Here is an 11,668-nt window from a genome sequence, read left to right as displayed (position 1 = left end):
TTGTCAATTTGGCATTTATTCTTTTTTTAGCTCAATTTGACCCTCAACCTTTTAAAAAAAATCAAATTTGGCCATCAACATTTTGAAAAAGAGTCGAAATGAATTTTTTTTAATGAGAATACTAACTAAAATGTTAAATTTTTAAACACCGCAACCTGTGAATTATTTGTTGACATGAAATATAAGACAAATAATATTATGTTAGCATGATGTGCATATAAACTGCCATGCGAGTTGCCAAACTAACATCGTTGAAAATTATGGTTTTAATAATCATTTTTGTTAAAAAAGAAGAAGAAGCTATTTGACTCTTTTTTTTTTAAATTAAGCGCCAAATTTAGGTAAAAAAATAAGGGCTAAATTGATAAATAACTCAAAACTTAAATCCTTTTAATTTCTACAAATTCGTTTCTTGTAGGAAAAGAAAATAAATATTAAAAGAAATGCTATTATAATTTTTTTCCAAAGAAAATTACGTAAGTGTCCCTTTTTCTTTTTAGATCTTCTTGTCGCTCAAGTAAAAAGTACCAGGCTATACAGCCAAGTCCTGAATAACAAAAGCAAATCCAAGGAATAGAAGAAAATGGCGAGGTACGATAGAGCGATCACAGTGTTCTCGCCGGACGGCCATTTGTTCCAAGTTGAATATGCCCTCGAAGCCGTCCGTAAAGGTAACGCCGCCGTTGGTGTCCGCGGCACTGACATCGTCGTCCTCGGCGTCGAGAAAAAATCTACCGCCAAGCTCCAGGACTCCAGGTTTGCCTTTGCTATACTTTCCTCCACCTACATATTTCCATTTTTTCCCTCTTAAATATCGACTCTCTAATTACTTCTAATTCAAAATAAATTTAGGGTTTAGGGTTTTATTGATTTGGATTTAGGAATAAAGGGATACATCATAATTTAACTTAAGCTTATCTCTATCATGTCAAAATACTTGATCTTATGGCTCAAGTAGGGAAACCGAAAGGTTAATCTTGATGATATCGAAAATAAAAACTTTAGGAATTTTATGGTAAAAACTTGTATACTAGGGAAAACCTTTACTTTTTCAATTTCCTCAAAATGGGCTGTTTTTTTTTTACCCTTTTACTGCTTCTATTTGTGTAGATCGGTTAAGAAGATTGTGAACTTGGATAATCACATTGCACTGGCATGTGCTGGCCTCAAAGCCGATGCTCGAGTCCTCATAAATAGGGCTCGGATTGAATGTCAAAGCCACAGGCTGACTGTTGAAGATCCAGTTACTGTTGAGTATATTACTCGATACATTGCGGGTCTTCAGCAGAAGTACACTCAAAGTGGAGGTGTTAGGCCGTTTGGTCTCTCAACTCTGATTGTGGGCTTTGATCCATACTCCGGTGTACCGTCACTATATCAGACGGATCCATCAGGGACATTTTCAGCCTGGAAAGCTAATGCCACTGGTAGAAACTCTAACTCAATCAGAGAGTTCCTAGAGAAGAACTATAAGGAAACCTCTGGACAAGAAACCATTAAGCTTGCAATTCGTGCTTTGCTTGAGGTCAGTTTCATTGGCTACTTTTAATGAATGATGACATGAATTGTGCTGCTTCTTGCTTGTCAGCTGTTTAAGCCATGGAAATTTGAATTGAATCTATCTTTAACTTGAAGCCATTCCCCTTCGTACCTTATGCATCATGTCTTCTAAGATCATGCATGGATTGTAAGCCTTGTAGAAATAACATGGCTTATCAAGCTGTGCGACTAAAAAATGGAAAATGCCTAAATCAAAATTAGAACTGGAGCAAAAGACTCTCTACTTGGTTGTTAATGCCTAAATCATTTACTTAGTGTTTTATTTAGCATTTAAGAAAAAAACAAGTTTTAAGTATTATTTGTGCCTGCATTGCTACTTGGAAGCATGCTTGATGGCAGTAGAGATTTATATGTTGTATTTATACACATGTTGCCATATTATTGAACAACAGCTTCAGAGATGTAGTTGTCCAAGTTGGTTAAAGTATACTTTTTGCTAACTCTCCTTTCAACATGACACATGCTGTTGATTTTAAGGCTTACTAACATGTTGAAAGTGCATGTTTTATGTCAAATAATGATTTGCTTGTATTTATGCGTGTCTCTTGCATGGAGGTTGTTGAGAGTGGGGGAAAGAATATTGAAGTTGCTGTGATGACGAAGGAGCATGGTCTGCGGCAGCTTGAAGAAGCTGAAATTGATGCCATTGCAGCTGAGATTGAAGCAGAGAAGGAAGCGGCTGAGGCTGCAAAGAAAGCCCCTCCAAAGGAAAAATAAAACATCATCTGTTTGAGCTTCTTTTAACTTATCTCTCCTTTGTTCTTTTAAAGGGTTGTTGTCTGGGTTCTTTTAGTTGACAGTTGATGTACTCGGCCTCAAACTTTCATTCACCCATTGGAGCTTCATTATTTACCGTTGGTACTGTCTCATTTTCGTTTGTTAATTTCAGACATGAAGTGGGATACTTCCTAGAGGTTAAAGCTATTTCTAAAGGTGTTTTGTTGCTAAAATGAAAGCAAAATAGTCAACACAGTTCAGATGCCAAAATTATGCAGTATGATTCTGTTCCCCTGTTTTAAGTTTAGGGTAGAGTCTCATTCTGAAATTCCTTGATTTTTATTAGGAGATCAGTATTTATTATATTTTCTTCCTTATGCAATTATTAGTTTTTTTTTATTAAAAAAACTAATAAATTCCTGAACTCATTCAAGATATATAATTGATTTGATGTTAGATATTTGTTCATTTTTTCAAATCTATTACTTCCACCTTACAATTTTTTATTTTTAATATTATTATTTTTCTATTGTAATTATTTTATCAAATTTTATAAAAATGTAATTATAATTACTAGTATTTTGAAATGAGGAACTTAAAATTTTAAAAATTTTAAAAATCTTCAAAATTTTAATTTTTTTATCCGAACACTTTAATGTTAAAAAGAATTTAGCAAAAATAATGGAGAATTTCAAATTTATAAATGATTAGAAAAGGGGATTTGAGCAACTCAAATTTTACTTAAAATTAAAAGAGGAGGTTTTCTCTTCATAATCTTATTCCGTGTAATATATATTATTTCATTGTGAAGTAAAATAAACTTGAGCTTTAAAATATTATTTTATTTAATGTCCATATTTTTATATTTATATTGTTTTTATGTTTTATATTATTTACAAATTTAACAATGTCCACATTTTATATTATTTATTTTTAATCTCATCATTCTTTTTTTATAATTATTTTCTTTTACCTTGTGAATTTTTAAAATATCCAAAAAAAAAATTTATCTAAGTTTTTTACAGTTATAAGTTGAAGATTGCCCACGTACTTCTTGAGTTTTGATTAGGAAACGTACAGCCTCCCTAAGATCTATTTACCTAGTAATTAAAAACAACAACTTTACTGTTATTTAATTGTTAATAGTGTATTTTATGCATTTATGTTCGTATTTTTGAATTTTCAATTATAATGATGAAAAACTAATTGCTATAAAAATAAAATACATTTGAATTCAAGTACAAATTAGATATTTAATTTAGTTATACAGGCACTTAAAATCAATTAGTTATCATTATTTGAAATATTTAATATTAAGAAAATTGATTAATAAATAAGGTTTGTTAAAAATAAAAGGTCATAATATTTCGATAGTCTCTATTTTGAGATTTAATCAATATATTTAAAAAATAGAAAATTAAATCTTATTTCAATTATTGACACAATTAGTATTTTATGTCAATTTTTTTCCGATATACTCATCCAATCATACAACTTTATAAGCGAATTATTATGAACTCAATTTGTAAGAAAATTTTAGCATTATAAATATAATAAATAATTTATTTTAAATCTATATTTAATTATTATTAAATTAAAATAATTTTAAAAATTAAAAACATAATTGATTAATAAAAGGTAATCTTTTTCTTTTTATTTAAATAAAATGTAAAAAACCCAAGAGCTTCAGTTGGGCTTCAGCTCCGGTTAACATTTTAAATATAATATTAAGTTATTTTACATCTCTGTTTAATTATTATTAAATTAAAATATAATTAAAATAATTTTAAAAATAAAAACATAATTAATTAATAAAAGGTAAAATTTTCTTTTTTATTATATACAAAAAAAACCTATAAGCTTCAGCTCCGGTTTGGGCCAAAATAATCCTGGGGTTCATAGGGTTTCATGGTCCACAATTATCAAAAGGTGAAAACAACGGAAAACCTAACAATAGTATGGCCCATGCAGGTCTCGAACCTGCGACCTTCGCGTTATTAGCACGACGCTCTAACCAACTGAGCTAATAGGCCCGATTGCTAATTTAATTATTTATTTATAAATAGAGTATTTCACTGAGCTGAAAGTTAGTTTAAAACAAAACCTGCAAAGCGAGATCTTAGCACGAGGACAAATCGAAACTACGGAGAAGTCAAATGCAAAGCAAGGTCGAAGCATGAAAGAAGATTACGAGGTACTTTACATGTTTAAATCCTTTTGTTTTTTTTCCGTTTAATTTAATAAATTATAATAAAAGTCATTACTTGGTTCAGTCTCTTCCTTTCACACCACCAAACCTTAATCCTTAATAAATCTTCTAGGTTTGAAGAAAATTTTACTTCAGTATCCATTTAATATGACGAGATTCTGATCCCCTTTCTTCTCCCTGTTTTGATTTCTGAATCCCGTTTTGTTGTCAGTCGAACTGGGTAACAATTCTTCCTTCTTATAACTTCGTTTAATTTGCAAATTTTCCTGTAAATATATCTCTATACAACGTTTGAATCTATGGGAAATTAGTTACCATGTATTTAATTTGATTGCTTCTTCTGGACATTTGTTTTCCTGGTTTTGAAGGTGAAAATTCACTACCAATTCTTTATGCTGTGATGTTTTTCTGATTGGGGCCCAGAGTAAATTAGGAGTTTGCGGAGTAACATATTTTTCAATATTTTTGTGGATCATGGAATTTTTAGCATTTCAAATTCATTTCATTTTCTTTTCCCTGGTGGAATTGTAGTATGTTTGATTTATGAAGTTGCTTTTGGTGGGTTTGTTTCCAACTTTCCATAACTTTAATTTGAGAAGCATAGCTGCATCTACTTAAGTCTTAGTGGTTCACTAGGATACGGTGTTCGAAATACAGCTTTATGTATGGGTGAGTAAAATCCGATTCGATTTGGAAAACTCAATAAAAAATTCAAAATTTGAATTATTAAATAGTTCGAGTTATTCGAGTTAATCAAGTTATTTGGACTAACTCGAATAAAAAATCAATTTTTTCTGATTAACTCGAATAAAAATTCGAGTTATCTGAAAATATGAATAAGAAAAGGCGAAACTTCGTCGATATTTATCTTTTTTAATGTTAAAAGTAAAAAGCATTAAGTTAAAAGGCAAAACTATGTCGATTTGATAAATGTTTACCCATTAAGTTAAAAGGAAAATCATTATATTGTTTATGCAGTTAAATAATCTTATACGTCGTCTAATAGTTAAATAATTGGTCAATGTAAACGCAACATTAAGTATAAATAATATGATTCGTTAACTCGACTCGGCTTGACTCGAAATTTGTTGACTCGATTCGATTTTATTCAAAAAATTTTAAGTTGAGTTCGGTTGCTAAAATAGGATTTGTCAATTCAACTAACTCGAAATTTTTTGACTCAATTTGACTCGACCCGATCGAATGCTCACCCCTAGTGTTATTATGATCTATCAACTAGACCAGAGTTGTGAAACAGATAGGAATACATCTATAGATATATAAAACCTGGATTATACCTTATTCTAGTCCTGATGATTCATTTGAAAACACAAATCAGTGTGCAATTTTGTTGGTTTCCTTCATGTTTTCTTGTTACATGTTGGAATAATTTCAGTTGCTTCTGATCTCTTATGTAGTAACTTATGCTAAATGGTCGGATTTGACGGGTTTTTTATTTTTGTTTGTTTAAAATCTCCTTAAGAGAAAGCTGTTTTGACCTACCTAATTCTATTTCTTATGTATGCCAGACTGAAGAAAAGAAACAAGCTGCTGCTGATGTTCTATTTCAATATTCGAAATTTGCAATGGCATGCATAGGAAACCAAGTTCGTCCTTGTGACATGAGGTTGCATTTGATGAAGGTAGGTTGGAAAAAAGGGTTAAAGTGATATCAGTTTTCGATTCTATTATGTTCATTTGCAATGGTATTATAGAATGGCTGCGTGTCATACCATGCTTATTATTATGAACTCGCTTGTCATGCTTATGATGAATTAAGGGTTCAATATCAAGGGCTAAATTTCTGCCAAGATAATTGACAATAGTTTTTTTTCCCCTTGTTTAGGAAATATCAGGGCTCCCAACTTCTCTTAAGAGAGTTTCATCCCAAGCTGCTGCTTCTCCTGATTCAATGGGCGAGTCATCAAGCTCAGGTACCGCAAGACTTGATAAGAAGGCTGATAAAGTTGATAAATGAGGTGAATTGGGAGCGATTCTGATATTTACTTGAAGCATCGTTTTATTTTATGAAAGTTTCAATTTCTATGTAACTAGGCTTCGTATTCTACTAGATGCTTAATGCAACTTAGGGCATTCCAAAGATGTTAATTATAGGAAATTATTTCGTTTGTTTGATACACGAAGTGTGTCTGTGTACTCTGACTTATTATTTCTTAACTCTGAGTTCACAAATTGTCTTCCAAAAGGTCTACTTTATTGTTTCTTCTCTTTATGCTCCATCATAACACTTTTCATGCTTGAAAATTGTGGTCTCTACGATACAAATGGAGTCATGACACCATCACCACCGTCATCATTAATCAATCGTCTTGTGGGGCAAAATGCAATGAAGTTCATTTGTGTCTTATTTCATCATTGATCTCCTCGTCTGATCAATATGTCGTGAAGATTAGGTAGTTTTCTTGACCCGTTCTGGTTAAAAGAAAACAGATGATCGTGGTCCATGGACTATTAACCAGTGGAGCCAACTTTTTCCCCAGCCCTTAGTTAGCGTTACATATGGACATGTAGCAGCATCCGTTTGTTTTCCTTTGAATTACCCGTCTTTTGAAGGACATATAACAGCTAATAAAGGTAAACACCCTAGTTAGGCTACTTTGTCAACATTTTACGGAAAGTGTTGGATAAGAGAGACAAACAAAGTAGCATAGACAAGCTTTTACAAAAGCCGGTTTTGTTTTTTCTTTTGGCATGCAATCAGCAGCTGGTACAATAATTGCTGTTTGGTAGGTAGAACTGTGTATGTTGATAGCAAAACTAACTAGCAATGAATATTGAAGCTGGCTTCTCTGGCTCTCTCTCTCTCTTTTCTTTAATGCATGACTGAGATAGGTTACCACACCTTTGCCTCATTGTTAACTACTTCCATAACGGTAGGTTGTTCATTAATCTATACCAAGAAACAGTCTATAATCCTTAAGAATATGTATATAATAACTTTTCGTTGAACTATCATAAAATCTGTGGTGTTTCACCATCGAACAACCAGACTGTAAGTATACAATAAACCCATTTTCGGCTGTGTTATCATAACCAAATTCATCTACTTCAATTCTCACTTTGAAACGCCTTTCGCCAAGTGCAAAAGCTCACATGTTGTATACTTCTACTATGACTACTACCCTCACAAGTGCACTCCTTGCTGTTTCGAATCCCCAAGCTACAGTAGAAGCAAATGACTTTTCTGTTTCTTTTCTGCAATACCTGCGGTGGGTGTGAATGTAACGATGGTGGACTTATCTGCAACTCAAGATTCAATTCTTGGTTCTTTTGTCTCCCATCTTCTCTTAGAACTGCTGTTGATGAGACTGTATATATGGTGTGAATTGCAGCTTGTTCATTGACCGGTCGATGTGTCAAAGGGTCAATACCTCTGCTCACTAGCTTCCTCTTTATGTGGGTATTCCAATGATTCTTGATCTCATTATCTGTTCTCCCAGGTAGTCTCCCTGCTATGATTGACCACCTTTACAGCAGAAACAAAAAGATAGAACTTTAACAGAGATGGTACACTAGCTAGCTAAGGCATGACAGAAGAAAATAATTTTTTTTTTGCGAGACATACTTGTTACCAAGAAGGCTATGTAACTTGATGATGAGTTCATCTTCTTCGTCGGTAAAATTACCTCGCTTAACATCAGGGCGGAGATAGTTAATCCATCGAAGCCGGCAACTCTTACCACAACGGAGAAGGCCAGCAGCTTTCGGAAGGGATCTCCAACAACCCTCTCCATGAGCTTGGATGTAAGCTATCAAACGCTCATCTTCTTCTCTAGTCCATGATCCTTTGTATGTGTGACCTTTCTCACAACAAGGAGACCTCCCCATTTACTCACACTTTTCACTTATTGTGGCTGAGGTTTACTTTGATATATATATATAACTTGGTGGGGGCTTTGGGAAAACAAAAACAGTGCAGTCTAGTTAAACCCCAAGTTAAATGTGAACAGGATTTATAGTACGAGCTGGTCCAAGTAATTAACTGCACTGTTGCTTAATGTATTTTGAGTTGGTGAAAATGATAGTTTTTGTGGGCGAAGTCGAACCTTGGTCCATTCATTCCACATGAGGCGCCATCTAATAACATGTACACTACAAGTACATGGGGGGACGATCTTTAGACGCCATCGCTGTTAATTCTACCGAAATTTTGGTCCATACCTAGACCGAGTTTGGTTAAATAATAATGACTGATGTAGAAAATAAGGTTTGAAGTATTTAGGGGGGATTTTGAGTTAGGTAGCTGCTATGGGATTTGCTTCTTTTAAACTAACCAATTTGTGATCATCAATGACCGCCGGGAAGGAACTGGACCTTGAACTAGTCATTGTACCAAAATACCCCCCATAGCCTCAACTCAGCTTTGGTCATGCGTGCCAAACCAAACTACATGATTTACTTCCTTTTTTTTTTGTTAATAATACGTTTAGTTTTTTTTTTATTTTTTTGTTTTTTTTTTATTTTTTTTGAAAAAAATTACGTGTTGAATTTTCATTGGTTGGTTTAGCAATTCACTAATAGTGTTAACAACATGTATCATAATAAAACACATATTGATAGTTCAAGTGTCACGGGCCGCAGTTCAAAGCCCGTGACCAGCGCACCAAATGCATCTAATGGAGGTCTGTTGCTCAGATGGGGATCATTTGGCCTACGAGAACTGGCCCGATTCAAAGAGATATTGGACAAGTCTGTCAGATTGAAGCCTGGTTGGCCCGATAATAAAGAGATGGCAACTTAGGCAAATATGGTAACTGATCTTAGAAGATAGTGGGAATCTTATCTTGTAAAGATTAGATTAGATTTGATAAGGCTTATCTTGTAAATCCCTAAAATTAAGGGGTATGGTTAAATCTCATCCGTCGATGTAATTGTATCTTGACCGTCGGTTTTGGGGGAGCTTAACTATAAATAGAGAGCCTCCCCCTCATTTGTACTCACTCCTGTAATTGTTTCATTATTCTTTGTGAATAAGAATTGAGAGCATTTACTCAAACTTTTCTCTCAAGCGTTCTTGCTTTTGTTCATCTTTCAAAGATCGTTCTTAATTCGTTCTTCTGCTGTTCTTTGTGGAAACTTTAAGGGAATTCTGTTGAATCCTTTATCGGTGCAAGTTAGGCTGACTTAGGCGTTTTTAAGCCAAGAAACTGCCTAAGGCCGCACGGATGTGTGGGAAAACTCTAAGTCCGTGACACAAGTACCACATTGGACATTTTCAAAGTATAGGTATCACACTAAACATTTTATGTAAGTACATGTACCATAATAAAACGCATATTGATAGTTCAAGTACCATATTATATATTTTCAAATCATAAATATCATATTAAACATTTTATAAAAGTACAAGCGCCAAATGTGACATTATCTCAATAAAAAAAAATTATCACAAGGCGTGCTTTTATCTTTGATGGTATGCTTCATTACTAAAATCGTGCTATTTTTATAAATAATTGGATAAACTATATAAATAATAACTCAATAATTAGCGTATTTTTCTTTGGTCACTAAAGTTTAAAATTTTCTATTTTATCACTAATGCTATCTAAATTTAATATGTTGATCACTCGTTTGTTAAAACACTAATGAAATGTTGGTGCAATCTTTTTTATTGGCATACTAACAAATCTAATCATCCAATATTTATAGATTCTATCAATCCGGTCATAATTCTAAAAAATTCAACAAATTTAACTCTCATCTTTACACATTGTATCAATTTAATATTTATTCCTAAAATTTTATAATATAATAATAAAATAAAAATTATTTAAAAGTTTATTTTTCAATAAACATACATAAGAATTTATAAAAAAACATAAAAAAATTTATACAAACATTTATAAATAAATGAATATCTATTTTTTATTTTCTAATGTGAAATTTATTTATTAAAATTATAGTTTTTGTAAATAAAAAAATTTAAGGAAAAAAAAGAAACCATAAAAAGGACTTGAGTAGATCTAACTTTTTCCTCTCTATTTTCAAGATCATGTTTAGGTTGAGTTAAAAACTATAGTCTGAGGTTAAAAAGGGTAAGAATAGAAGTTTTAGGTTGTTGTCCAAGGCAAGTTTGTTGCGTATGAGGTTGTGCTTGAGGGCAAGTATGATTGGGAATATATAGGTGAGGATGAGGTCTTGGAGACACAGTAGGTGGAAGGCCATGCTGGCAGCTTTACAACTAATTTCTAGTTCAATGGCACAACGACACAAGATATGAAAATTGAGAAATTCAAAGTAAGGATTATTAGTGTTGTTAATTATGGGCGAAGGAGGTGCTCAACACTTGACAAATTGGTGAGGACTAAGGAACAATGTTAGGTGTATAATATATAAATTTTTATTTATAAAATAAAACTAAAAATTCAAAAAGCTTAAATTTGGTTTTAAGACTTGTTTATGGTTTTTTAAGAAAATTATTTTATTTATAAAACTATTATTTTAATAAATAAATATCATGTTAAAAAAATAGTATTCATTTATTTATAATTTTGTATGCATTTTTTATCGAAAAATAAACTTTTAAATATTTTTTATTTTAATTTTTTAATATTTATTTTTTGAATTTTTAAGAATCAAGATTAATTGACAAAATGTGTAACGTTGTGAGTTAAATTTGTTGATTTTTTTAGATTTAGGACTAAATTGATAGAATATGTAATCATTGGAGGGGTAAATTTGTTATTATGTCAATAAAAAATGCCACATTAACATTCCATTAGTGATTTAAAGGATGAATGACCAAAATATTAAATTTTGATAACACTAGTGACTAAAATATTTACAAAACATGCTATTTGTACTTTATAGTTGGGTAACCAAAACAAAAACAAGCTAATAGTTGAGTAACATTTTATATAATTTACCCTAAATAATTATAGAACATATTATTTATACTTTATAGACATATTGTATTTTAAAAATTATTCAAAAAAATATGGTGATTTTTAAATTATATAAAAATATTGTGGATTTTCTCTTTTCAAAGAGTGATCTTGCCATGTCAGATGGTAGATTTATTGTGTGTGTGACACGTGACACACTTTATACCTTTTTTTTAAATGAGTTAGATTGTCACGTGTCAACTATTTAAGAAATCGTCTCCTTACATGGTAGTTTCACAAGAAGTTGGCACGTCATTTTTTTTTAAAAAGTTATAAA

General features: G+C 31.9%; 3 protein-coding genes and 1 non-coding gene across 4 annotated transcripts; 2 read left to right on the top strand and 2 right to left on the bottom strand.

The window, feature by feature from the left end:
• Positions 1-424: 424 nt before the first annotated feature.
• LOC107912826 (proteasome subunit alpha type-7) lies at positions 425-2,484 on the top strand. The gene is made up of 3 exons (XM_016841165.2): positions 425-756; positions 1,111-1,525; positions 2,116-2,484. Exons 1-3 carry the CDS (start codon positions 584-586, stop codon positions 2,275-2,277), a joined length of 750 nt encoding a protein of 249 aa, XP_016696654.2. The 5' UTR covers positions 425-583; the 3' UTR covers positions 2,278-2,484.
• Positions 2,485-4,236: 1,752 nt separating this feature from the next.
• On the bottom strand, positions 4,237-4,310 carry TRNAF-AAA (transfer RNA phenylalanine (anticodon AAA)). The gene has a single exon. It is a non-coding gene; the product is annotated as a tRNA-Ile (tRNA).
• A 28-nt stretch (positions 4,311-4,338) lies between these two features.
• Positions 4,339-6,692, top strand: LOC107912828 (uncharacterized). The gene is made up of 3 exons (XM_016841168.2): positions 4,339-4,471; positions 6,016-6,129; positions 6,333-6,692. Exons 1-3 carry the CDS (start codon positions 4,454-4,456, stop codon positions 6,462-6,464), a joined length of 264 nt encoding a protein of 87 aa, XP_016696657.1. The 5' UTR covers positions 4,339-4,453; the 3' UTR covers positions 6,465-6,692.
• A 744-nt stretch (positions 6,693-7,436) lies between these two features.
• LOC107912827 (myb-related protein 308) lies at positions 7,437-9,390 on the bottom strand. Its single transcript, XM_016841167.2, has 2 exons — positions 8,073-9,390; positions 7,437-7,973 (listed from the first exon to the last, which is right to left on the bottom strand). Exons 1-2 carry the CDS (start codon positions 8,333-8,335, stop codon positions 7,556-7,558), a joined length of 681 nt encoding a protein of 226 aa, XP_016696656.2. The 5' UTR covers positions 8,336-9,390; the 3' UTR covers positions 7,437-7,555.
• Between the last annotated feature and the right edge of the window lie 2,278 nt (positions 9,391-11,668).

This window comes from Gossypium hirsutum, chromosome D11, assembly GCF_007990345.1.
Source record: "Gossypium hirsutum isolate 1008001.06 chromosome D11, Gossypium_hirsutum_v2.1, whole genome shotgun sequence".
NCBI lineage: Eukaryota > Viridiplantae > Streptophyta > Magnoliopsida > Malvales > Malvaceae > Gossypium > Gossypium hirsutum.
The sequence above is the reverse complement of the archived record's forward strand: the minus strand, read 5'-3'. Positions and strand labels throughout refer to the sequence as shown.

Coding starts and splice junctions, on each gene's coding strand:
- LOC107912826 (XM_016841165.2), top strand. CDS start 584: ATGGCGAGGTACGATAGAGCGATCACAGTGTTCTCGCCGGACGGCCAT. Junction 757..1,110: donor GCCAAGCTCCAGGACTCCAG/GTTTGCCTTTGC, acceptor CTATTTGTGTAG/ATCGGTTAAGAAGATTGTGA. Junction 1,526..2,115: donor CAATTCGTGCTTTGCTTGAG/GTCAGTTTCATT, acceptor TCTTGCATGGAG/GTTGTTGAGAGTGGGGGAAA.
- LOC107912828 (XM_016841168.2), top strand. Junction 6,130..6,332: donor TGAGGTTGCATTTGATGAAG/GTAGGTTGGAAA, acceptor CCCCTTGTTTAG/GAAATATCAGGGCTCCCAAC.
- LOC107912827 (XM_016841167.2), bottom strand. CDS start 8,335: ATGGGGAGGTCTCCTTGTTGTGAGAAAGGTCACACATACAAAGGATCA. Junction 7,974..8,072: donor CATAGCCTTCTTGGTAACAA/GTATGTCTCGCA, acceptor TCTGCTGTAAAG/GTGGTCAATCATAGCAGGGA.